Source organism: Alnus glutinosa, chromosome 3 (genome assembly GCF_958979055.1).
Source record: "Alnus glutinosa chromosome 3, dhAlnGlut1.1, whole genome shotgun sequence".
NCBI classification, from domain to species: Eukaryota; Viridiplantae; Streptophyta; class Magnoliopsida; order Fagales; family Betulaceae; genus Alnus; species Alnus glutinosa.
The window spans coordinates 33,223,884-33,251,276 of NC_084888.1; the positions used below are offsets into that span (position 1 = coordinate 33,223,884).

Here is a 27,393-nt window from a genome sequence, read left to right on the forward strand (position 1 = left end):
TTTTGTTTTTAATAGTAGTAAAAAGTGATTGATGTGATGTAAAATAAAATAAATTTGTATAAAAAAATGAAAAAAAAAAAAACAAATTATTTTGTATTTGTATTTTTGGTTGAATAGTAATAAAAGCTTAGTGAAAAAACAATGACTTGATTAAACAAAACTGAAAAAAATAACAAACGTACATAAAAGTTTTGACACGACAAAAACACTCATAAAAAAACTGAGGGAGTGCCCTCACTAAGAGCCATGATTTCCCATATTAAATTAATAAATTCCATAATGTTGCACCTACTGCTTGACCTTCCTTTCCCGTTTTTACGACAGCACTGACAACATCGATCCTCCTTTTGATCCCTTGTTGCCTGCTTGGTATTCTAATCCTAGGGTTGGGGTTCATCGATCCACCTCATCACATGGGGGCTTTACAAGTTTTGCCTCCTGATCATGTCAGTGGAGGAGGAGGGCCTTCGGAGATTTTGCAGGGTTTTGATCCTTATGATCTTTCGGTTCAGCGGCATATTTTGAATATTGAAATCGGTGAGGTTTTGAGCCGGCTGAAGTTGAGCGCTGGTGATCATGATCAGGAAGAGAAAGAAGTCCCGCCAGATGATAGGACTATTTTCTTGAAATTCTCCAAAGGGTACCCCATCTCACAAAATGGAGTAATACTATTCGGCACACTTTCATCTCATCATAGTCCGACTTTCGTGCCCACATGGCACATGCTTTTAAATCACGCCTAGTCCAAAACACGCATGGTTTCCCATCTCCCTCTCTCTCTCTCTCTCTCTCTCACTCCGGCCGGTCGTCCTTACCGGTATCGGTAAGATCTAGACCAACCCCTCTCTCTATTTCTAGTGATTTCTGCTCCCCCCATCGATTTCTCTCTCCCCCTACATTTGGAATTTTTATTTTATTTTCCAACATGCTCTCCCTTCACCAGTTGAAAAATTTTGGGTAGCAGTGGGCTGAGGATTTTGGGTTGGGATGGAGAGTTTGAAAAATTTGGTGAAAATGTTTTTAGAAAAGGGAATAACCTGTAGGAGACGTGCAACAATGCGTGTTTGAGAAGCTTTCATATATTTTCTTTTAAAACATGTGCCACGTGGGCATGAAAGTCGGACTATGACGAAATAAAAGGGTGCCGGATAGCACTATAAGCACTACTCCACAAAATGAACTCAAAAGACTTCTTCACTAGGTATTTACCAAATTAGGCATATTCAAAACTTAATTCACGAAAAGAAAGTTGAGAAACGGATATATTTAAGCAAGAATTCAAGTTTACTTCCAAACAAAGCTAGGATATTCCCGAACTTATAGTTTATAAACTGAAGTATTTTGGTTATTTTTGCTTTTTATCTTAAGATTTAACAAAAAAATCATAACGAAGAAGATGATTGAAATAGACTGATACATTGGATATATACCTGCATTGTAACTTTTAAAGTTAGAGGAGACATTGAAAAAGCCGTATGTGGTGGTAGTTTAAAGGGTAAATGAAGATTTACCTTGTATTTTTTTATTTCTTCATACATAGAAAATAGAAGGGAACAACTTCAAAAGGACTAGGAGAAAGAAAATACACTAGGTTTTGTAAACACTTTGCATTAAATTATTATCAAATATTTGATAAGAAACCTCCTGATCGGACTCCCACCTAGATTAACCAATTTATAAAAGCCTGGTCTCAGTGAGCCAGCCCCGAAGGCCCATCATCATGGTCCTCAACATGTTGGTACTTGAACATCTTGGCACAACCTAGAAAGTACCCAAAATTCAAAGCTCCAATCACTACCATCACCCAAAACACATTATCTACTCTCCCATCGTTGATATTGTCTGGCAACCATCCTGTTGTTCTATCTATCAAATCTGTAATTGCTGTGCTTAGATAAAGCCCAATTCCAATCAACAATGACACCATCGCCGTGGACGTGCTTTTTAGCGACTTTGGAAACTCTTGATAATACAGTGCAACTGTTCCTGGGAAATGGAATCCCTCACCAATGCCCATAACGGCTAGCGGCAACACGAGCCACAGAGCTGACATGGGCACAACCATGCCGCCCGGCTCGCCCATGAGTTGATGGGTTCGGACCACATGGAGTCGTCTAGTTTCGATTAGGGCGGACCCCACCATGGCAAGGATGTTGACGACGTGGCCAATTCCGATACGCTGGAGGGGTGTCAAATGTTTGCGGGTCAGATTTTGCCATGTAGGGAGGAGGAAATTGTCGATGGTAAAGATTGAGATGGTTGTAGCTAAGAGGTTGAATACTAGGAAGGAGGAAGCTGGAATTTTGAAGTGGGGGCCGAGGTGGCGGTCCATTGTTAGGGCTTGGAGGATTGTGAGGCTGGTGAAAATACCTATTGCAGTGCCCAAGTAAATGCCAGTAGACCATATTGGAAGGATTCTAATTAGTTTTTTGAGGTCTTCCACTTCTTCCACGGCACATAGCCTCCATGATCTTGCATACGAGCCGTCTAGTTGCCTATCACCTTCAGTTTTTAGTGCTGCACGATTCAAGAATCTGCATGGAAAGTGAAGCAAACACTTAAAAGAAAACTATTTAAAACACATCACCTATATAAAATAGGCAGTATTACTCTTATATATTCTATTAATGACAAAAATTTCCTACAAGCCTACAACCTACATATAAAATTGACATGTATTTTTTAAACATGTGAGAAGCACATATTTTTTTATTAAATGATATGCCAATATATACATGCATGTATAATTATATCTGAAAATCTAATACGAATCATAAAATGAAAAGAACCTTGATCCTTTTATAATGGTTGTTGATGGGATGATATTAAATATTAATTGCTAATATTATATCTTGATTGAGTGAAATGGAGAGGACCGGATCCTTTTATATATAATAGATGTTGATGCGGACGATATTAAATTTTAATTGCTAATATTATATATTGGTTGGTTGTAATAATTATTAATTAATTAAACCGGTCACCTACTCCTATCATGTTGATCTTTTGCTTCTTACTAATTTGTATTTTTTTTTTATTGTAGGGAGGGGTTGCTTCAAACTAAATACTGTCCAATAAGTCATACGTACTGATCGAGGCTACACTCATCATCATGGCCCCGCAATATATATATATATATATGTTCAACTCATCATGTCCAAACATAATAATTTTTACGTGCATTTCATTGATCCTTAGTTTTTTGCACTCAATTATAGTATAAATGAATAAGTGCAAATCCAAAACAGTGATTTAGTTAAATTAATTACCAAAGACAAATTTATGAATCGTCATCAATTTACTGTCACAATTCAGATAGTAAATGTGAGAGAATATCTCTATGGAACTCACGTGCCCCAAAATATGTAGGTGGGCTACTCAAGACCTGCTCGGATAGATGAATCTCATAATAAGCACTCTCTCATATATATATATATATTTACTACACGAATTGCTAGCATGCAATTTGGATAACAAATATTTCAGAAATAGTACTATAACTCATACCTGAAACTTTTAGTTGGTGAACCGTCTTCCCTTTTTAACATCCCGGTGGTGCCAAAATAATAATCATGGCTTCCAGAAGCTGTCAAAATTTTCCTCTTCCTGATTGCTGCAACCATGACACGAGCTATGCTCGTGAAAGGGCTTCCCTTTGGCTTAACTCGGAGATAGAATTGTTTCCCCAATACAAGCACGGCTAAGCCGATGGCATTTGCAATGGCACATATTCCAAACCCTAACCCCCAGCCCACGTTGTCTTGAACATATATGATGGCGGTGAAGCTGACAACATTAGCAATGTACAAGGTGAAGTAATACCAGCTGAAGAAAGTGCCCTGGTCTTTGGTCTTGTCAAATTGTTCAGCTCCCATCGTCGCAATTGTGAAGCGCGTGCCTCCAAGCCCTAGTGAAGCCAACGTTAAGTTCACATAGAGGACTGCATATTGAAGATTTGACGGGGTTTCACAGGTGAGTGAGCCAATTGCACATCGTGGTGGCCTCAATGAATGTATTGTAGCCGTTAGGGTCAGCATGATCATACCCTGAATTCCTCACAAAGGAAATATATAGAATGAAAAGAAATGCTTTTAATTTCATCTATATACATATAAAATTTGTTGTAAGGATAAAGTTCGATTCTAAATTAGATTTCTTAAGTTTTTAGAACAAGTGATAATTTAATATTGTATTAGAACGAGAGGTCATGAATTCAAACCTTGACTCCGCAATCTAGCTACCCGATATTTTAGTTAAATATTTTACGTGTTGGGTTTCACTTGTTAAAGGAGAGTTTGAGCCCACATGTACGTAAAGGAAAGTGTTAGAACATTAATTAAATGATTAAATTCATTAATTCTAATCACCTTAAACTTTTGGAATAAATTATGATTTAACATGATTGATGACAATTCTTTCGACACAATCTATTAAATTGATATGTGTTTAAAATACGTGTAATCGATCTTTACATGAATTTATAATTAGTTAGAATGAGAAAAGTCTCTCAAATTAGACTAAAAAAATTCCTTTAATGTAATTCAAAATAGATATGATATTCAGGTGCATTTTTAGTTCTCCAAGCACATTCATGTTAGAATGATGAAGCAGCATAAATTAAGCACATCTAGCTATCTGAAACAACCATTTCCCATCAATTTGAAATTGTATTCCTAGCACGTTATTTCATGAAGTCCCATCATTCATTGATCCATTGAAAATGTATCCCTAGCCTTAATTCATGAAGTCCTATCCTTAGGCACCATTAAGAGATTTTCGGTAATTAATTCGACAGTAAATTGTTAGTAATAATTAATTTGTTGAAGGAGCCTCCATGCATAATTATGATAATTATGAGAAAGTGATGATGGACTTTCAAAAGAGTCTGTAGCGACTATATATATATATATATATATTACATATACAATAACACCAGTACTGTATTACTTTTTGCTTAATAAATTACATAAATATATCAATAGTGCGATTATCACGAGGCCAAAAAAAGATTTTGTGGTTGAAGCAGCTCAAAAGTAAATTTCCACCGACCATTAGTTTAATTAATTAAGTTGAAAACATTACTGGAAAGAAAAAAGAAAAAGATAATTACCAGTAAGGAAACAAAGGCAAAAGTGCTAACAACAGGGAAGGAGCCGAAGAAAGAGTCGGCAATGATTGCACCAGCGACAGGAAAGAGACTGCTGCAAGCAAGGACAACGTTGTATATTTTTGTAGCGGCTATACTTTTCACGTTAAACTCTGTCATTAAAAATACTATCAGATTCGCCGCCCACCCACCGGCGGCTATGGACAAACCCATCACGCTTCCTGCTCAAAACAGTGCATTCACGCACGTTACTATTTAGAGTTAGACCAACCCAAAATGGAGGAGAAAGAGCTTAAGTTACAGCACCGAGCGAGAGAGAGAGAGAGAGAGAGAGAGAGAAACCTGTAATGAAGGGGAAGGTAATCCACCCTCCTCGTTTAGATTCCTTAGATGCATGTGGACCTTCTTCTCTGGGTGTAGTCTGCGTAGAAAGCTTCCCTTCAACGTGCTGCATTTCCATGGCTTCCACTCTCTCTCTCTCTCTCTCTCTCTCTCACACACACACACACGCCCTTCAACGTGCTGCATTTCCATGGCTTCCTCTCTCTCTCTCTCTCTCGGTCCTCATATATAAACACAAACACGCGCGCGCCTACGTACACCCATCAACATCCGCATTATTTATAATCGCGTACATTTTAAGAAACAGAAAGGGACAAAAATAAGAAACTTACATAAAAGAAAGCCGAAGATACGATACATTTATAATTTTGTACGACTCTTGTACAAGTCTAATAAAATTTTTTAAAATTTGTATAATTTACATGTAGAAAAACAGATCTAATGGTTAATTTGAAAAAAAAATTGTTAAAATTGTACAAAAATTATATATATATATATATATATATATAACTGAGAAGGGACTGATAAAAGTTTTGACATGACAAAAACACTCATAAATATAAGAGACACGTATCTATCCCTTAATCATTTTGTATCCAATCCATGTAGAACTCAAATTTTAAATTCATTATTAAATTTGTGAGGTCTAATTAATTTGATAATAAATTTGAAAAAAATAAAGATTTTTTTTTTCAAATTAAATTGGAGAAAATTTTTCTAACCCAATTTATAAAAATATCATGCGTTTTAATTTTTTGCATATAAGAAACACATATCTCTTTTAATTGGAAGGATAATATTGAAAGGCCGCATGTATTTTTAATAAAATTTCTTTCAATTTTATCCTTGCAATTTACAAAAAAAAAAAAAAAAAAAAAAAAAAAAAAAAAAAAAAAAATTGTTTCTCACATGCAAAAAGACACATGATACTCTTATAGACCGAATAAGAAGAGTTAGGCCAATCCATTTTAGAAGAAAATTATGTCCATGTAAAAATAATTAAGATGAATAAAAAATAAATAAGATCGAGATGAATTTGTATCATTAATTCCCCTTAAAGAAAATGAGGAAGTGCCCCCACTGGCAGCCATGATTTCCGATATTGAATTAATAAATTCCCCCATGCTGCACCTACTGCTTGACCTTCTTTTCCCTTTTTTTTTTTTTTTTTAGGTAAAGTACTGGTGAATCCTATTCTTCAAGCTAGGACAAAATCCTGGTGCGGATTGGAGGCAATGAAATGTAGGTGGAGATCAGATTCATGGGCCCTTTCTCAATTATCTGTTCGTGTAACATTTAATGGAGTTGGATGTCATTCCCACTCTCGATCTGTCCCCTCTTTGTGGCTCGGTTTGGACTTCAAAGTAAGTCTATGGCACCAAAAATGGCTCCCCTAATCTATTACTGATTTATTTCATTTTTCCTACCTATGACTTCGTCGGCTAGGAATTTGTGAACTTTTGAAGTTGAGAAATGCTGTAATTCTCAAAAAGTTTCTCTAAGAATGAATATATTGGTTCTCAAGTAATGTGACACGTACATTTTCAAAACAAAATATTATAATATGGTGACGTACACATCACTTAAGAATCAATTTTTGGAGAAAAAAAATGAAAAATATAGCATTTCTCAAACAAGTACTTAGTTTTGTTACTTTCAAAGGTAAATTTATTTGGTTTTTAACGCAACATATACACCGTTAGGTTCGTAAAATCTAATATTAACTATAAAATAGATCATCTCCATTCTTATTCAACTTGAAAAATGGTGATCAACAAGAGTACTAGACTTTTGGCATGTTACAGTACTTAAAAAAACCAAAAAAAATGCCGATAAATATTTCACATTTCCAACACTTCCTAGTTTTCGACGCAAACTAATTAGGTGATTTACCCGTTGCCTTTAAAAGGGACAAAGAGACGGAAATTACCATTTATATCGGCATTTATTTTGGTTGTAGGAAAAATATAAGCCGATAAAAGCCCTATTTTTAGTAGCTAGTGGTTGGATGTTTGGAAATCTTTGATTACATTCAAAATCTTGCAAGAAACTGTCTAGAAAAGGGAACAACTTTTCAAAAGGACCAGGAGAAAGAAAATACACTAGGTTTTGTAAACACTTGCATTAAATTATTATCAAATTGATAAGAAACCTCCTGATTGGACTCCCACCTAGATTAACCAACTTATAAAAGCCTGATCTCAGTGAGCCAGCCCCGAAGGCCCATCAATGCCATCATCATGGTCCTCAACATGTTGGTACTTGAACATCTTGGCACAACCTAAAAAGTACCCAAAATTCAAAGCTCCTATCACTACCACCACCCAAAGCACATTATCCACTCTCCCATCGTTGATATTGTCTGGCAACCATCCCGTCGTTCTATCTATCAAATCAGTGATCGCTGTGCTTAGATAAAGCCCAATTCCGATCAACAACGACACTATCGCCGTGGACGTGCTTTTTAGCGACTTTGGAAACTCTTGATAATACAGTGCAACTGTTCCTGGAAAATGGAATCCCTCACCAATGCCCACAACGGCTAGCGGCAGCACGAGCCACAAAGCTGACATGGGCACAACCAAGCCGCTCGGCTGACCCATGAGTTGATGGGTTCGGACCACGTGGAGTCGTCTAGTTTCGATTAGGGCGGACCCCACCATGCCAAGGATGTTGATGAAGTGGCCAATTCCGATACGCTGGAGGGGTGTCAAATGTTTGCGGGTCAGATTTTGCCATGTATGGAGGAGGAAATTGTCGATGGTGAAGATTGAGATGGTTGTAGCTAAGAGGTTGAATACTAGGAAGGAGGAAGCTGGGATTTTGAAGTGGGGGCCGAGGTGGCGGTCCATTGTTAGGGCTTGGAGGATTGTGAGGCTGTTGAAAATACCTATTGTAGTGCTCAAGCAAATGCCAGTAGACCATATTGGAAGGATTCTGATTAGTTTTTTGAGGTCTTCCACTTCTTCCACGGCACATAGCCTCCATGATCTTGCATACGAGCCGTCTAGTTGCCGGTCACCTTCAGTTTTCAGTGCTGCATGATTCAAGAATCTGCATGGAAAGTGGAGCAAGCACTTAAGAAATACCATTTAAAACACATCACTGATATAAAATGAGCGTGAAAAGTAGCATTACTCTTATTCTATTAATTGAAGTTGAGCATACAAAATTGAAGAATCTTGGCCATTTAAATTGACAACCCAGTCCCATCTTTTTAATTTTATTTATTTTTGGATGAATAAGCTTCATATTTAAACCAACAAACGAAAAAACACCAAAGATTTAACTAGTACGTACTCATATCTACGCAAACAGCAAACAAACTACCTATTACTTACAATTCATCTCAAAATTTCACAATAACAAAATCAACTCATATTTTTAGGGCACATAAATCATGTGCAATGAAAGACGATTTTATGGCACATATATATGTGCTAGGAAACGTGCAAGAAATTAAATTTGCTGGCACATAAATCATGTGCCATGAAACACAGTTTGCTAACAATATTTCTGTGCGAAAATTATGTTGCCTGGCACATATATGTGCAAGAAAACTAATTTTAATGACACATAAGTTATATGTCAGGAAATTTTCCTATCATATAAGTTGTGTCAAGAAACAAACTTTCTCAACTACAATGCTAAGACGTTAGAAATAGGTGAGGAATTAAAGATTAGAAATGGTTTCTTGACATTTAATACCTACTTCTTGACACATAATAAATGCCAAGATCGAGAGGCATTTTTTTTTTTGTAGTGCACAAGTCACTAGCCATTGCTTCAATATATATATATATATATATAGTAAACCAAGACGCACAATATATAGTATATTTAGAAATATATAATTATAGTGCAAATAATTTATAAGTAACATTATATATATATATCCATCGCGGGGCCATGATGATGAGTGTGGCCTCGGTATTTATGACATATTGGACAGTATTTAGTTTGAAGCAACCCCTCCCTACAATATAAAAATAAAAAAAAAAATAAAAAAATAAAACAAATTAGTATGAAGCAGAAGATCGATCAATTATATATAAAAGGATCCGGTCCTCTCCATTTCACTCAATCAAGATATAATATTAGCAATTAATATTTAATATCATCCTGTGAACAACTATTAATTATAAAAGGATCAAGGTTCTTTTCATTTCTTGATTCATATTAGATTTTACAGATATAATACATGTATATATTAGCCCATCATTTATATTTTTTTAATGGCATGACACAATATACGTACACTAGCTTATTAATTTTCTCATTTGACCACCGGAAAATCTTGGAGATTATAATATCTTATCATGCATCGAGAGAAAGGTTTTGAGCCTGTTTGATTAAGTTTTCCAAAAATATTCTGTATTTATTTTTTGAGAAATATTCTGTATATATATATATATCTGTGTGTGTATCATGTTCAAGTACTCATCATGTCCAAACATAATAATTTTTACGTACATTGCATTGATCCTTAGTTTTTTGCACTCAATTATTGTATAAATGAATAAGTGCAAATCAAAAACAGTGATTTAGTTAAATTAATTACCAAAAACAAACATATGGATATTTATCAATTTGCCGTCACAATTCAAATAAGAAATATGAGAAAATCTCTATGGAACTCCATGCCAAAAAACAAGTAGGCGAGCCGCTTGAGACCTGCTCGAATATGTAAATCCCATAAGAAATCTCTGATCTCATATATATATATATATATATATACTACACAGATTGTTAGCAATTTGAATAACAAAATTTTTAAAGATATTATTATAACTCATACCTGAAACTTTTAGTTGGCGAACGGTCTTCCATTTTTAACATCCCGGTGGTGCCAAAATAATAATCATGGCTTCCAGAAGCTGTCAAAATTTTCCTCTTCTTAATTGCTGCAACCATGACACGAGCTATGCTCGTGAAAGGGCTTCCCTTTGGCTTAACTCGGAGAAAGAATTGCTTCCCCAATACAAGCACGGCTAAGCCGATGGCATTTGCAATGGCACATATTCCAAACCCTAACCCCCAGCCTACGTTGTCTTGAACATATATGATGGCGGTGAAGCTGACGACATTAGCAATGTACAAGGTGAAGTAATACCAGCTAAAGAAAGTGCCCTGGTCTTTGGTTTTGTCAAATTGTTCGGCTCCCATCGTCGCAATTGTGAAGCGCGTGCCTCCAAGCCCTAGTGAAGCCAGCGTTAAGTTTATATAGAGGACTGCATATTGAAGATTTGACGGGGTTTCACACGTGAGTGAGCCAATTGCACATTGTGGTGGCCTCAAGGAATGTATTGTAGCCGTTAGGGTCATCATGATCATACCCTGAATTCCTCACAAAGGAAATATATAGAATGAAAAGAAATGCTTTTAATTTCATCTATATATATATATATATATATATATATATATATATATATAGAGAGAGAGAGAGAGAGAGAGAGAGAGAGAGAGAGGGATAAAGTTCAATTCTAAATTAGTTTTGTTAAATTTTTAGAACAAGTGATGATTTAATTTTGTATTAGAACAAGAAGTCATGAGTTCGAACCTTGACTCCACAATCTACTCCATATTTTAGTTAAATATTTCACGTGTTGGACTTCACTTGTTAAGAGGCACTACAAAAAAAAAAAAAAAAAAAGCAAATTCTGGACGGTTTAAAATTGTCCAAAAATGCAGAAAAACCGTCTGGAATCAATTCCAGACGGTTTAAAACCGTCCAGGAAAATGCGTCGCTAATTATGGTTCGGGACGGTTTGGGTTAAACCGTCCGCAATTCTAGACGGTTTTGCCCAAAATCGTCCAAAATTTGTCTTCTCTCTTCTTCTTTTTTTTTTCTAAATTTTTTAAATCATAATTATAATTATTATTTTAATATAATTATTATTCTTATTTTTATGTCCGGTGGTCAGATCGAGCTTCGTCTACCAGCGTAAATCAGCTCTGGTTCTATCAAAAATCCATCAGAGAGACGGGCTTCTTCAATCATTGCCGGTCTCCTTCGGGTTCCACCGGAAATCAACGGTAGATCCGGTCACCGGGATTCAAAAAATCATTCACAAATCAAACCCAAGAATCACAATCCAAACCCAAAACAGAGGAAAAATCCTTCACAAATCAAACAATCCTTCACAATCCAAACCCAATACAAACACAAAATGTAAATCTAACCTAAGAATTTTACTTACCCAAAAAAAAAAATCAAACATTCATCCGATGGTTTGAAAGAGAATGGTGTCGAGGAGGCCGAAGGGGGGGAGAGAAAGAGAGAGGAAGAGAGAACCGGCCAGAAATCCATGTATTCCAGCCGGATCTGTCTCTGTATCCCGACTAAGATCTGGCCAGCCGTGGGTTTCAGCTTGATCCGGCCGGATATCTGACCTTCCTCTTCAGATCCGACCTCAGCAACGTCACCGACTCCGGCCGTGTCCAGATCCTGTTGTCCCGTTCCCATCGCCCGTCTCAGTCGCTGGTCGGAGAGAGAAGAAGAAGAACGAGAGGGAGAGGGAGAGATGAGGTCGGACTCGAGAGAGAGATTTTTTTTTTAGCCCACACGTGAGGGGAAGTGTTAGAATATTAATTAAATTATTAAATTCATTCATTCCTATCACTTTAAACTTTTGGAATAAATTATGATTTAACATGATTGATGACAATTCTTTTGACACAATCTATTAAATTGATTTGTTTAAAATACGTGTAATTTTTACATGAATTTATAATTTGCAAGGATGGGAAAAGTTTTCTCTCAAATTAGACTAAAAAAAAAATTCCTTTAATGCAGCTCAAAATATATATGATATTTAGGTGTATTTTTAGATCTCCAGACACATTAATGGCGCCGTTTGGCAAATCATTTTAATTTTTCTAAGAAAGTCAAACTAAAAATATTTATAATTTTTATATCGATCACATTAATAAATTTTTTATTACTATTTTACCCAAAAAAAAATATATTAAAAAAATATAACTTTTTTACCTTTTCTTAAAATAAATTCAAAATTTTTTATTCTTTAAATCATATTAAAAACTTCTTATTACTATTCAAACAAAAAATTTTCTACACAATCGTTTACCAATCTTACCCGTCATGTTAGAATGATGAAGCAGCCCAAATTAAGCACATCTAGCTATATGAAGCAACCATTTGCCATCAATTTGAAATTGTATTAATTAATCCTAGCACGTTATTTGTTGAAGTCCCATCATTCATTGATCCATTGAAAATGTATACCTGCTAGTGCATGCGTTAATTCATGAAGTCCCATCCTTACGCAGTACTTTTAAGAGATTTTCGGTAATTAATTCGGCAATAAATTGTTAAGTAATTTATACAGTAATTATGAAGGAGCCTAGCCTCCATAATTATGAGAAAGTGATGATGGACTTTCAAAAGAGTCTGTAGCGACTATATATTACATGTACAAATACAATAACACCAGTAAGTACTGTATTACTTTTCGCTTAATAAATTACATAAATATATATATATATATATAGTGTGCGATTATCACGAGGCCATAAAAAGATTTTGTGGTTGAAGCAGCTCAAAAGTGAATTTCCATTTCCCACCGACGACTATTAGTTTAATTAAGTAAGTTGAAAACGATTGGTGTAGAATCGTTTAAGAACTTCTGGAATTGGGTAGAAAAGCTCTTTTGCCGGGATACTCCGCTATCCTCCGCTCTGCAAGCCGTCGATTTTTTGTTACGACTTTTTTTTTTATTTTTTTTGCTTTTACAAGCTTTTAATTTCTGTTGTAGGGTTTTGGTATATGTGGGAGACTATTTTTCTAGAGCTTTTGTGCTTATTTTAGCTGTACCTACCCTCTTCAACCCCTGCAAAGGAGCTGCCATTTCCAACGTACTCAGTGCTCGCCTCTCAACTCCTGCAAAGGAGTTGTGTCTCTTGACAGGGTGGATGGCTCCTCCTAGGGTCATGTCCCTGCCCTTCACTATTTTGGTGTTGCTCTTGCTTTATGTGGATGTATCCTTGGCTTTGTCCAGAGGAATATACGGCCGAGAAATTTTTTATTCCTTTGGAATCAAAAACATACCCATTCCCTAATGGTGTTACGAATTTTGGCACTATTTTATCAAGTTTGGGTTTATTAATTGTTGGGTTTCCTATCCCTCTTGGATTATCTTTGTTACCCTGCTCTTTGATGGATGAATGTTGTACTTACAAAAAAAAAAAAAACATTTGCAAAAGCTATAAACTCTAATAAAATGTAGGGAAAGACTTAATTTACCTTTCATAAAACAGATCTGAGTGATAGAGGGAGTAGATCTGCTCCCTCATCTTCTCTCTTTTTCCTTTCTACTCCCCACTCCTACTCTCTCACTCCCATTCAGATGGTTTTTTCTTTTATTTGTAGGTGTTCTCCGACTAAATTAGCAATTTTGGCATCTCTGCTATGCATTCGTCCATCTACTTCCGTGTTGTGTTGTGGTCGTTGCTGTTGTTTGATAGTTTTGTGTTTTTGCTTTGAATAAGAGTTTTATTTTCTTTAGACCTGCCCTCATGGGCGATCTATAGGATGAAGGTTAGTCAAGTATGAAATGTTATCTCTCACGGCCTGTATATTTTAATGTGAGTGGTTATCTCTCACGGACAATTTAAATAAATTTTTTTAGGATATTTGGTTACCCTTGTCTTAGGCCTAGTCTGTTCGAATCAAATATGCTCTTTAACTATTTTTATACATAGATTAGTGAAAGATGAAAGTCATAGATAACACTTTATTGTAAGAATTTTGTTTATATCTATGACTATGTAGTCTCATAAAGAGCATTCCTATTAGCCTCACCAAAATAGTTTTTTAGCTATTTTGGTAAGCCAATTTGATGAAAATCCTGAAAAACCACTCCCAACAACCTCACTATTTTAATCAAAAAAATTTGATGACTGAAATTATTAACCAAATTAGATGAGGCATTTTCACTCAACAACTCACTCACCAAATTTTGTTTCACCTTTCTCTCTCACATGATTAGCACACTTTTTTTTCCTTTTTTCTCTCAGTTTCTTCTCCCATCTCCCATCTCTCAAACGGTAATGTCCTTATTTCATGGATATGAATGATTTTTTGTAAAAATATTATATAGAGAAAAAATAAATAAATATGAAAAAATTATTATTTAAATGGAATAGTGAATATTGACTAGTTAAAATGGTGAAGCTGCTGGGGGAGTTTTAATAAAGTGGCTCACCAGAATAGAAAAAAATGATTTTTAGTTATTTTGGTGAGTAAAATTTGATGAGGCTACTAGGAATGCTCTAACATGTGGCTATGATTTTGCAGAGTTTTATACTTTGTAATGTAAGAACTTTATGCTCGCGATCATTGATTAATAAAATCCTCGTATCTTTCGTTTAAAAATTTTTTTTTTTTAAAAAAAAAAAAAAAAAAAAAAAAAAAAAAAAAAAAAAAAAAAAAACTGTGAGTTGAAAACATTACTGCAAAGAAAAAAGAAAAAGATTATTACCAGTAAGGAAACAAAGGCAAAGGTGGAAACAACAGGGAAGGAGCCGAAGAAAGAGTCGGCACTGATTGCACCGGCGATAGGAAAGAGACTGCTGCAAGCGAGTACAACGTTGTATATTTTTGTAGCAGCTATGCTTTTCACGTTAAACTCTGTCATTAGAAATACTATCAGATTCGCCGACCACCCACCGGCTGCTATGGACAGACCCAACACGCTTCCTGCTCAAAACAGTGCGTTCACACACGTTGCTATTTAGAGTTAGACCAACCCAAAATGAAGGAGAAAGAGCTTAAGTTACAGCACCGAGAGAGAGAGAGAGGGAGAGAAACCTGTAATGAAGGGGAAGGTAATCCACCCTCCTCGTTTAGATTCCTTAGATGCATGTGGACCTTCTTCTCTGGGTGTAGTCTGCATAGAAAGCTTCCCTTCAACGTGCTGCATTTCCATGGCTTCCACACTCTCTCTCTCTCTCCTCTCTCTCAGACACCCACATATAAACCCAAACACACACTCCTGCGTACACCCATACACACTCGCATTATTTATGATCGCGCACATTTTAAGAAGAATAATGATTCACCGCCACCTAAAGATACAACTTTTCACCATTTTGTCTATGTGACAAGGTGGTTCCCCACTACTTTTTAATTTTTTTTATTTTTTAAAAATAAATTAAGGTGAGGGACCACCTTACCACATGGACAAGATGGTGAAAAGTTGTATATTTAGGTGGTAGTGAATCATTACTCTTTTAAGAAACAGAAAAGAAAAAAAAAAAAAAAAAAAAAAAAAAAAAAAAAAAAAGGATAATTATAAAAAAGTTTCCAAACTATCGGCCCTTTTTAAAGTAGTCTCTGAACAATCAAGTGGACTAATTAGTCTAATTTGATCCCTAAACTACTAAAAAATACCAAAAAGTCTATTTTGTCGAAATATTTCTATAATATCCTTGCCCATGTCATATATTTAATTAAAACATAATAAAAATTAAAACAATTTCAAAATGAAAGAAATATTAAAAAAAAAAAAAACTAATACATATATATATATATATATAGGAGCCACCCCTTTAGGCCAAATTTTGGCAAATGGGGGTGGCCGGCTACTCCCATTTTTGCCAATAGAGGTTGCTGGCCACCCCCGGCCCTGAAGCCAAACCAGGCAGAAAATCTCAATCAGGAAGACTCTAGAGACAATTTGTTCGGCGATATTGACAAGGCCATTACCTTGCAGCCAAGGAGTTCTTGAAGAAGGGGCTTCTGAAGTCGAACCCCAAGAAGGAAGAGACCGAGCAGGTTGAGGGAATCGAAGAGTTGGAGCCAGAGGAGGTTGTGAATTATATTTGGAGGAAATTCGGTGAGCTTCAGAACTTAGAGTGGTTTCGAAGGACTCGGACGAAGATGGGTAGGCGAAGTTGAGAGACAAGGTTACTAAATTCGGTAATGGAAATCGTGGGTCGTCTTTAAATTCCTTGTTTCATATGGATTTGGAGGTTGATTCGTTCAAGAAGATGGATTCGATCTCGGGCCAGAGACCGGAGATAGCTTAGTACAAGTCCAGCGTGCTGAACATTTTCTTTGGGGATTTCTTGCACGTCGTCGTTAAGATCCACACGTCGAACCTGAAACTCCTCCTTAATTTGCCATTTGGGGGTGGCCAGCCAAAATTTGGCCCAAAAGGAGCCACCCCTTCATATTTTTTATTTTTTAGTTTTTAGATTTTTTTTAATATTTTTAATATTTCTTTGATTTTTAAATTTTTATTATTTTTTAATTGAATATATAACACGTATCAAGAGTATCATAGGAATATTTTAACAAAATAAGCATTTTTGGCACTCTTTGGTGTTTGAGAGGTCAAATTAGTACACTTCATAGTTCAGAAAGCTACATTAAAATCGACGGGTAGTTTGTGAGGCTTTTTTATAATTATTCCAAAAAATAAGAAATAGAAAAGGAAGTACATATATCATCATGTCACTAGCTAAGAAAGGGATGGACAAAAGTTTTGACACGACAAAAACGCCCATGAACAATAGACATGTTAGACATCCATCATCTAATCATTTCTTACTCAATTTTCATATAATTAAGTTTTAAATTTACCATTAGGGTCTTCCATTAAATTTGAAAAAAAAAAAAAAGATTTTCTTCAAACTAGGTTGAAGGAATTCCTTCAATTTATAAAAATGACATGTGTCCTTTTGCATTTGACAAGCACGCGATCGCACACGGCCCCGCGCGCGCACATACACACACACATACACACACACACACACACACATATATATATATATATAACTAGAAGGAAAAAGTTGGAAGAGTACATGCTTTTTTAATAAAATTTCTTTCAACTTTATCCTTACAATAAAAAATAAAAAAAAAAATAAATAATAATAATAAAAGCATGTCATTCTCACGTGCAAAAAGACATATAACATTTTTATAGATTAAATTAGAGAAAGTTCCTCCAACCTAATTTTAAAGGAAAACTATGCCCATTTGTTTTATCTGTTGTTTTTTTATGTTGTTTGGGATTTTGTTTTCCTTCGTGGAAAACTTATGTATTGGAAATTGTATTGAGTTATTTCTTCTCTGCAGTCCTTTTTTTAGATTCTAACAGCATTTTTACTATTGCTACCATCTTTTTAATAGTTGTTACAGGTCTCAAGTGGGGATGCAGTTAAGCTTATTCTCGTCTGTTTTTCTTTCACTTTTGAAAAAAGAAAAAAAAAAACCCCCGAGGAAGCTAGTGCGCGCCCTCACTAACAGCCATGATTTCCCATATTAAATTAATAAATTCCACCAGTTCCACAGCCTGCACCTACTGCTTGACCTTCTTTTCCAATTTTATTTTATTTTTTTTAAGCGAAGAAAACAGTAATTGAAATAGAAGATGCGAGGATTAAGTAAAGTGGTGAGTCCTATTTTTCATGGACAAAATGCTGGTCGGATTGGAGGCAATGAAATGCACGTGGGGATCATATTCATGGGCCCTTTCTCAATTATCTGTTTTTTAAAAAAAAAAAAAAAAATTCTCACTTATCTGTTTGTGTAATTAACATATAATGGAGTTGGACGTCATTCCCACTCTCGATCTGTCTCCTCTTCGTGGCTCGATCGGTTTGGACTTCAAATGAAGTCTATGACACCAAAAATGGCTCCCCTAATCTATTACTGAGATTTATTTCATTTTTCCTACCTATGACTTGTGGTAACATATAAACTATTAGGTTTGTAAAATATATAATATTGATCATAAAATAAATCATCTCCATTCTTATCTGGCTTGAATAACGGTACTGAGCTAGAGCATACTTTTGGCATGTTACAATACTACAAAAAAAAACCAAAAAAAATGTCGATAAATATTTCACATTTCCAACACTTATAGTTTCCGACACAAACTAATTAGGTGATTTACCTACGGCCTTTGAAAGAGACGGAAATTAACATTTATATCAGCCTTTGTTTTGGTTGTAGAAAAAATATACACCGATCAAAGCCATAGTTTTAGTAGTGGTAGGATGTTTGGAAATCTTAGAGCAAGGTTTATTAAAGTTCCAACCCACAAAAAAAAAAAAAAAAAATAAAAAAAAAAAAAATAAGGTAAGTGCAGACCCTTAGCTTTATGTATAAAACTAGCCCACGATCTCACAAACGTATAAGCTCCACTCATTCGAATCTTTTCATCATTCACTCTCATACAGTCAAAGATAATCATCTTGTTTTGTTTTTGTTGCGATTGGATGTTGTATTTGAGTGCTGTTAGGAGTTTCTAAGCTTCTACACGACACTTCTCAAATGATCATTCACTAAAATGTGATTATCGCATTTGCATTTACAAACTGATGTTAATCACTAACATGAAGATTGTCAAGTGAATTTGCTAGAAGGTTATAAGAAAAGCTTTAATGTTGTAGATGTTGCCAAGCAGGTGATTGCAAGTAATAAAATAAATGACTGCCATGTGGCTATCCACGGAAGAGAAACCCAGTGCAATTCCTGTAATTTTAGAATTTGAGAAGCGTATTCGTCCGAGTCCAAATCCCTAGCAAAGTTAAGAAAGCTCCTATGGACAGATAAACCCCATAAAAACTCTCTCGCATTTACTGCCGATTCCTCCATTCTAAAAGAGATTTATGTTGGACTTTGACGCCACCGAAACATGCCAACACTCCATCCGAGCTCCAAAAAAAGGGCACATTGGAAAGGAAAAATTAGAATTGCATGGACAAGAACTAAATGAAGAGGGCACAATTTTCTTTTAAATCCCAATATAAAACTATTTACATATGATTCAAAAGAATATTATTATAATAAATTAAACAGTTTATTTACAAAATACAAAATGGACTGGTGTGAAACGCTTCGAAGTAACAAAAAAGTTAAAAAGAGTTAATTGTACAACAACTCGAACATCCAGTCAGAACAAAGCATTAGTTCTGGCTTAATGCACCACCGGAAATTAGTGCTAAAGCTTAATTGCTGACCTATGGACAATGTCATAGACAGATAAAAGTATTTCAGCACCTATCAGCGCAATGATGAGCCATTCCAGAAAATCTGATTTCCTATTTTGAAGAATTTCCTGAAGAAACCGGATATTGTGCTGCAAATAGAAAACAAGGCGTTGCCACAATATGCAAAATTAGTTTTTTATTTTTATTTTTTTTTAATTTTATTTTAAAAACTAAATATAACCTTGGATGAGAGAAAAATTTCACCTCCACAAACTTCAACTTAAAATCAAGACTTGCAAATCTCTGAGTCAATTCAAATTCATCTCTGAGATATTCCCATATCTGAGCATATTTTGCATCCTTCCACGCAATGTCTGACCTGTTAAAATCAATCCAGTTTTCAATAGTTGCGCATGCACAGAAAATAAGATGTAAATCTAGAGAGAGAGAGAGAATATAAGATATATATGAAGTATGAGGTCAGGAAGCTATGATGGATCATCGTCGATAGAAACCAAGTATGAATTCCAAGAGAGAGAGAGAGAGAGAGAGAGAGAGATATGAAGTATGAGGTCAGGAAGCTATGATGGATCATCCTCAATGGAACCAAGTATGAATTCCAAGATAGAGATCCACCATACCAAACAGAGCACTAAAAATTATCATCATACTCAAAGCTATTCAATAGAGACAGGTGTTACCAACATCCATGGGGAAAAAAACAGTAATAAAATTGCTACTCAGCTCAATAGTCAGACGGTGACGCAAAATGATAGTAGTAAGAGAATATTATGAAAATTCACAAAGAAATTCCAAATCAAAATTTAATGAAAATAAATAATATATAAAACAATAAATTAGAGAAGATCAAAATAACAAAGTACTACGAACAATTTGAGTGTTACATAAAACATGTTTACAGATCATGAAAACAAAGACAAGTATCATGCTATATGGCAGGGGTAGAAAACAAGAAAAAGCTCGCATGAAGATTTCTGTAAGAAAATCAATTAATGTCTAATAAAAAAATCCATTGAAAAATTTCTAACAAAATCAAACACTTTCACTAGGGTTGGCGCTTTCTTGCTACAAGCAAACAGAATGAATTAGGGAAAAGTGGTTTAAACTTCAATTTTGTTAACTCTTCTTGCCACATGTACGCTGTTCCCAATTTCTTGAGAACGCTAAAAGTCAATTCCTGCAGCTTCAGTTCCCACTTTCTTTCTTGGGAAAAAGCATCGAGAAAGTCATGTTACCTAGACTTTACCTCTTTTCACCATCACACAGTTTTTTCTTCTTTTTTTTTCTTTTTTTTCTTTTTTTTTTTTTAATGCAGGCCGCGAAACTATTACCTCTCAAAAAGACCAAGCTTAAGAATCACGTCAGCAAGATTAGAATTTGCCTTTCCCACCAACTGAAAAAGTTTTTTCCTCTGCATTTTGAATTTTCCAGTTGTTTCCATCTCACGATTTATATCAGTAAATTCTGCAACCATTCCGTCAACCTAAGAGAAGAGATATAGTAATGAGCATGAAATATCAAGAATTAACTTCACAATGGAAAAACTTCTCTTCTGATATAGAACATACCTGGCGTACATAATAATCAAGAGCAATACTTTGGCCAAGAACACTACCAATAGTACGGATCCCATCAATATTCAGGTACTGCAACATTATATAATCTAATCCACCTTCCATCCATGTGCTCAAAGCAGGCTTCTCTCTCACCTCATACTCTGAAGCCTCAAAACACATTCAAATTCAGATAAAGTAAGAACTCCTAACATATAAGAACTCAAGCATTTCTCATTCATTGAGGCAAAGAGTATAACAACCCTCAAGCAAAGAACAGATGGTAATGACAGATACAAGGTATATCATAGAAATTGAATAAAGGAAGAAAAAAAACCGTATCTATTATCTAAAGCTAATGATAAAATTCATATTATTTCGAAGGGAGATCATTGACACATTTCTGACAAGATGAAAGAAAGCATACCAGATAATCCCCAAAAGAGGATAACAGAAGAAGCTCAATGTGACTTCAAAAGAAACTCTTTGAGATTCCAGGACAGATAGGCAAATCAGCCACTCAAAATCTTGGAAAAGTCTATTTGCCATCCTATCCTTTATTTCTCTCTTCTAACAAAAACCTTAGTTATGTCCAGAATGGATTTTCCAGGCAAACTATAAGTGCATATTTTGCCATGAATTGATTGGAACAAATGCAAAGGTAAGTGTTGACGCAAAGTAGGACATATACTGTTTTTTCTATGGTAGCAGGACACTCAAAACCATAAGTTTCAGCTCTAATCATTAGTACTTCATTTGCTTCCCGGGTAAACACTGAAACACTGACTCTTAATGAAGGAAGTTTTCCAAAAAGGTCTCATTATATAACAATTTACAGATACTTATAAGAGAGAATCTAGTGACTCTACATTCAACCAAAAACATTCTGAACATAAGCTCTTACCGTCCTTTCTCATTTCGGGGAGTGATCCTGATGCATGTTTCTCTACAATTTTTAAATACCCATCAACGTCATGTTCACGGACATTAAACAAGACAATGGAGCCATACTGAAAAACTACCATGTAACAGCAGTTACTTCCACTTAAGGAATTCCCCAAACCCTGAGACAAAGAACTGTCCTCAGCAACACAATCAACTTAATAAGCAAAAACAAAAAAATTACGGTTAAGATGCAGAAGATGAGCATATTCATGGCACATAAACCAAAAATGCAAACTTACATTGGTCTCAGAAAGTTTGCCAAACTTAAGAAGAACATAATTAGTCATACGCGATGCTGGCGGAATGAAATTGGGTTTGTTCTGTTCCACTAAGCTTCTCAAGTCCACACTACATCAAAAGAAAAGAATAACCAGAAAATTAAAATACATATAAGTACCCAATAAAAGCTTCCTTTTTTTGGGAAGCTTTTTTTTTGCTTCCAGTAGTTTAGGCCAAATGTAGTTCTATTTCTGAAAATTTCCCTTGTAATTCTCTGAATAGCGATAAAAATTTAAAAAAAAAATTAAAAAAAAAAAAAAAAAAAAAAAACAAGGTTGCCAATAAAAAGAGAATGTCTGCCATTGGGATCTTTTTGAATAGCAGATATAAAAGTAAAAGAAATTGAAAAAAGCGTTTTTTTATAAATGTTCCTCGCAAATAGAATAAGTCGTTTTAGGTGCAGTTTATATAATTAAAAGAACAAAAAATCACAAAACTTAATTCGAACGTCAAAACTGTTTTCCACCTTCTTGTCATTTTACCAAACACGTACAATGCACTTTCAAATTGCCAAATAAATAAATCTATAGAACACCCAACATTCATAATTTAAACTAATTCTCAAAAAATTGTAAAAAAATAAACAAATAGAAGCAAACCTGGTAGAGAAGAAATAGGCTCTGACAGGAATAGAGGACTTACTATCCTCCTCCACGCTGCCACTATCGCCATTGCCGACCTCGGAGCACGACACCGGCTCGTTCCACTCCAACGTCGGCGCCGGAGAGACGGAAGAAACGCATCGCACGACGGTCAGACCGAAATTCGAGCCAGAACCGCGGGTTCCGAGGCCTTTGAAGATCGAGAAAACGGAGGTGGTGACGATGGTGCGGAGGCTTAGGGTTTGTGGGGCTATGAGAGTGTGAGCCTTTGGGGTTAGAATTGTACGGACGGGCCTGATTGTGAAGGAAGGCTGTGGTGAGGGGAAGAAACGCAGCGCTCTCAGGTGGACGTCTACGGTCCGCCACATTTTCTGGGTTTTGGGAGTGTCTCTGTGCCACTGTGTCGAGGGTTTAAGAACTGGTTTTGGCTTTTTTCGCCGTCACTCTTTTTTGGTTGGTTTGGGACAAGGGATTTCTCCTTTTAGTAAAGGGGGCGAGTTTCGATATTTTATGTCCAAAATTTCTTTTTAAATCTCAACAAATATTTTCAAATTTACATTTTAAAAATTTTCTTATATCAATATTTATCACTTTTATTAACTCAATATTTATTATCAAATATTTATCATATTTGATTGATACCTTGAGTAATGTTATATATCAAACAAATATCTGACAAATATTTTATAAAGTTGACGTGACAAAGTCTAGTAGCTCTTGAATCAACTTTTATTAAAAAAATATATATTCAATGTCCACTAGACCTCGACACTTTGCTACGTTAGTTTTGTGAGATATTTGTTTGGCATGTAACATTATTGTATTTTATTACATGGACATAGTTTTCTTTCTAGAGAAATGATAGATACTATAATTATATCCAACAAGGCAACAAGGCTGGCGCAACACTTTCAACTGACCTTTGGATTTCTCCTTATTAAATAAAATAAATAAATAAAAAGATCCAATGGTTGATTTTGAGTGCCATGTCAACATTATTAGACAATTGTATGATGAAAATATAGTACCTAGCATTACTCTTCTTTCAAATTAGGTTCGAAGAATTTTCTCTAATTCAGTCTATAAAATTGTTATGTATCTCTGAGCATGTTAGAAATTCAAGTTTTTTAATAGAACTTCCTTCAACTCTGTTAATACTATTAAAATAACATATATTTCTCACATTTTCAAAAAAACACATGACAAATATTAAGACAACATCTCAATCAATTAATTTTAAAATAATTGTTTAAATATATATATATATATATATATTTTAAAAGGGGCAAATATTCAAACAACAAAACTCTTACGTGTTAAAAAATAAAAAAATAAAAACCCAAAAAATAAAAAACCCAAAAAATAAAAATAAAAATCATTTTAGACTTGAGTTTTCAATTTGGACAATTTATTTCCTGACTTTATAAAGATTTTAAATGCAAGACTTCTAACTATATTTTCCTCAAATAAATAACAAAAATATTTGAAAAGCTATTATACCCTTTCACTAAATAATTAAAAAATAGGAATTTAATTTTGAAGAAAAAAAAAAATCATAAGGAGCCACCCTTCTATTGGGGGTGGTGGCATCAAAGAGAGTGGTTCATGGCCATCCCATCAAAGAGATATGTTATTTGTATAATCCTTACACAACAATTGTTTAATAGTGCTGATGTGTTCAACATTTTTTTTTAGAAAAGTAAAATAAATAAAAAAGTTGGACACTTCATCATTGTTGTACAATTGTTGTGCAAAATAGTTGTGCAAATAACATATTTCTCATCAAATGAGGTTGCTTGTGATCACCCCTAATTGACGGGTTAGCTAGCGGCCACCCCATATATATATATATATATATATATATAATTAACAATTGATGTGTCCACACTTTCATGTTGATTCTTGATTATTGGAAAGGATTTTCATCCTCCCCCCCACCCCACTCCCCCCACTTTTTTTTTTTTAATTTTTTTTTTTTTTATTTTAATGTGGTATTGTTTAAAAAAAAAATTAGTACATCCAAAAACCAAAATTTCAGAACGAGTTAATTCTAATTAAAAATCGACCCATTTCAAAGTCAATCTAAACGAGATTTAACTTGGGCCATAATGCGTATCCAAATGGTGTTAAGCAGCTCAGGCCATGACATGCTTTGGACTGTCCGTGAGTAAATTCTTCCCTCCAATTTCATTGTCCATCCATATCTAAGGGCGGGAACCAACTCCGATGGAGTTGAAAACCTCTCTCGGAGTTGGAATAGTCGAAAAACTCCTACATCACATCCAATGGATGTGATTTTCTAGTTGCCTCTGCTTCTGAAAAGTTTGAGTCGAAGGCAATCGGAATGGTCAGTTCTGAGCCAGGGTCGAAGACAAAGAGATCTTTGTATTTGCCAACATCATCGTCTTCATTTGTCAAAAACGAAGAGACTGTCTCTTTTTCTTCTTCCAAATTTGTCTTTCTCATAGAGGAAGATTCAAGAGAGCTCAAAGATAGAGAGAGAATAAGGCTCAAAACGGTACAAGTGCAACCATGTAGGTTTTGAACGAATTTATAGCTTCCTCAAAACGACATCATTTTGGACTTTAATCAAAACAACACCATTTTATATATAAATATTTTTTAAAATAATAATAATAATAATAAAAGATCCACTATGCATATATGCTTTTATTAAAAATGATATTGAAGGCTGTCAAGTGTTGAGTTCGAGCCAAGCTTAAACACGGCAAGGGTCCTAAGTCCTAATGAGCTGAGTTTGAACAGAGCTTCAAGATGAGTTGGAACCCATATTTACTATAACTGTGTCAAATCCATTCCGATCGTGCAATACTCGGCTCGGTTAGACTACAACCCTAGTTGATCCCTTGCAAAGCCCATGAGTTGGCCAAACGTGTTTACTAAGAATTATACATGAACTCTTCACTCCCAAGTTAGTGAAGAATTATCAGCATTCTTTGCAAAAATTTCTCCCTAATCACCATTCTGGTGCTCTTAATGTGTGGTCATGACTTAGAATTTGGATGTGATCACTTTGACATAGCTCCATGATGGGATTGGTTTGCTGGCTTTTACACGCAAGGGATGCACTCCATTTTGGTGTCATTCTTTTTGGCACAGGATCAAGATTGGGTCTACCTCTGCAATTCTTGTTCTACTCTTTTAAATTCCTTGAGATTCGGACTTCGTATTACTAGTTTCCAGCCCAATTAGACACCAACTTTGGGTTGCGTCCAAGTATTTCACGTGGGTGTCTCAATCACATATTCTCGTCATATTCTCCTTCTACTTGGTTAATATAGCAGTATGTATCAGCTCTTGGATAAACCTTCATTTAAAAATAAAAAATAAAAAATAATAATTAAGAGTTGATGACACTGCCACATATATCTTGTGAGATGAGATTTAAGTATTTAGAATTACTCTATACTAGTAATAACTAAAGTAAATGGCCATTATGAATGTGAATTTGTAATATTTTTTTTTTCTTTTAAATTTTTGATTTGTAATTTATGTTTTTTTTTATGTTTGCTGGCTTCATTTTTATGTTCATTGAATCATGGATAAAAAACATAAAGTGTCTCTTGTGAGCATTGATTATTATGAATGTCTTGATGTCGTATCCATCATCCCATTTTTTTTCTCGTTTCCACATAATTTCGGTATTGCATTATATTTTTAAAACAAGCCCAAAAAACTAAAAATTGGTCAAAATTATTTTTAAAAACTTTTAAAATAAGCACATGACCTATTTGCGGATAGCGGATAGTAACCGCAATAATCGTTGGGATGCCGATAGTAAAAAAAAAAAAAAATGTGCGGATGTAGACATCTAAAAGTAATATCCATATTTTACGGATGCTGGTGCAAATTTTACAAATAATTGTGAAATGGAGAGGAGCCGAGTAGTTCATTTAGGAGGGTAAAATGGTCATTTTATTTTTGTTTAGACCATTTTACCCCTCTTAAATGTACTAGTTGAATTCAAATGAAACGGAGATAATTCTTCTACAATAGGAATGGAGACAAAATTATATACGGAAAATTTCAGTACGAGCAAGTCAGCGTTTTAAATTATTATTATATATTTAAAATTTTTTAAAAAAATAATAATTATTCAAGTTTATGTTGCTTTGTAGTGGTATATTCGTAAACTGCATTTGCAACTTGGTTGGGTTGACGTTGACCCATGCAAATCAAGTTGCAATCTGGACAGAAGCTTTGGAACGTCGCCTGATGAATTGCGTTGAAAATGTGAGTCTAAGTCCGAAATATCTGCTGATTTGCGCGTGCAGTAAGAGCAGATGAAACGTCATTCCCCTCTTCTTTAATCTTAATTTGCATGCTTATAACTTGGATAGGTTGAAGTTGACCCGTCCGTCCGACGTGCAAGCTTGAATGGAAGCTTTTAGCTAGCCACTGGGGTTGCACTATATAGCCATATCGGTCGGGTTGACCTGTCTATCCGTTTAATTAAATGAATCGGGTTAAAGTTGACGTATATAGTCTTATAACCATATCTTGATACACAAACTAAAGCTAATTGCTTTGCCAAGGAAGGTGATGAATTAATAGGCAAGAC

The 27,393-nt window shown here is 34.9% G+C and overlaps 3 protein-coding genes across 3 annotated transcripts; all 3 read right to left on the minus strand.

The window, feature by feature from the left end:
- Window positions 1-1,488: 1,488 nt before the first annotated feature.
- Window positions 1,489-5,642, minus strand: LOC133864223 (protein NRT1/ PTR FAMILY 2.7-like). The gene is made up of 4 exons (XM_062300501.1): window positions 5,450-5,642; window positions 5,111-5,328; window positions 3,508-4,046; window positions 1,489-2,534 (listed from the first exon to the last, which is right to left on the minus strand). Exons 1-4 carry the CDS (start codon window positions 5,565-5,567, stop codon window positions 1,691-1,693), a joined length of 1,719 nt encoding a protein of 572 aa, XP_062156485.1. The 5' UTR covers window positions 5,568-5,642; the 3' UTR covers window positions 1,489-1,690.
- A 1,936-nt stretch (window positions 5,643-7,578) lies between these two features.
- Window positions 7,579-16,570, minus strand: LOC133864106 (protein NRT1/ PTR FAMILY 2.7-like). The gene is made up of 5 exons (XM_062300326.1): window positions 16,176-16,570; window positions 15,279-15,462; window positions 14,950-15,167; window positions 10,248-10,786; window positions 7,579-8,503 (listed from the first exon to the last, which is right to left on the minus strand). Exons 2-5 carry the CDS (start codon window positions 15,394-15,396, stop codon window positions 7,651-7,653), a joined length of 1,728 nt encoding a protein of 575 aa, XP_062156310.1. The 5' UTR covers window positions 15,397-15,462; window positions 16,176-16,570; the 3' UTR covers window positions 7,579-7,650.
- A 2,674-nt stretch (window positions 16,571-19,244) lies between these two features.
- Window positions 19,245-23,297, minus strand: LOC133863842 (protein RETARDED ROOT GROWTH-LIKE). The gene is made up of 7 exons (XM_062299960.1): window positions 22,809-23,297; window positions 22,170-22,278; window positions 21,890-22,049; window positions 21,001-21,149; window positions 20,764-20,915; window positions 19,676-19,790; window positions 19,245-19,560 (listed from the first exon to the last, which is right to left on the minus strand). The coding sequence occupies exons 1-7, from the start codon at window positions 23,177-23,179 to the stop codon at window positions 19,423-19,425; spliced, it is 1,194 nt and encodes a 397-aa protein (XP_062155944.1). The 5' UTR covers window positions 23,180-23,297; the 3' UTR covers window positions 19,245-19,422.
- Between the last annotated feature and the right edge of the window lie 4,096 nt (window positions 23,298-27,393).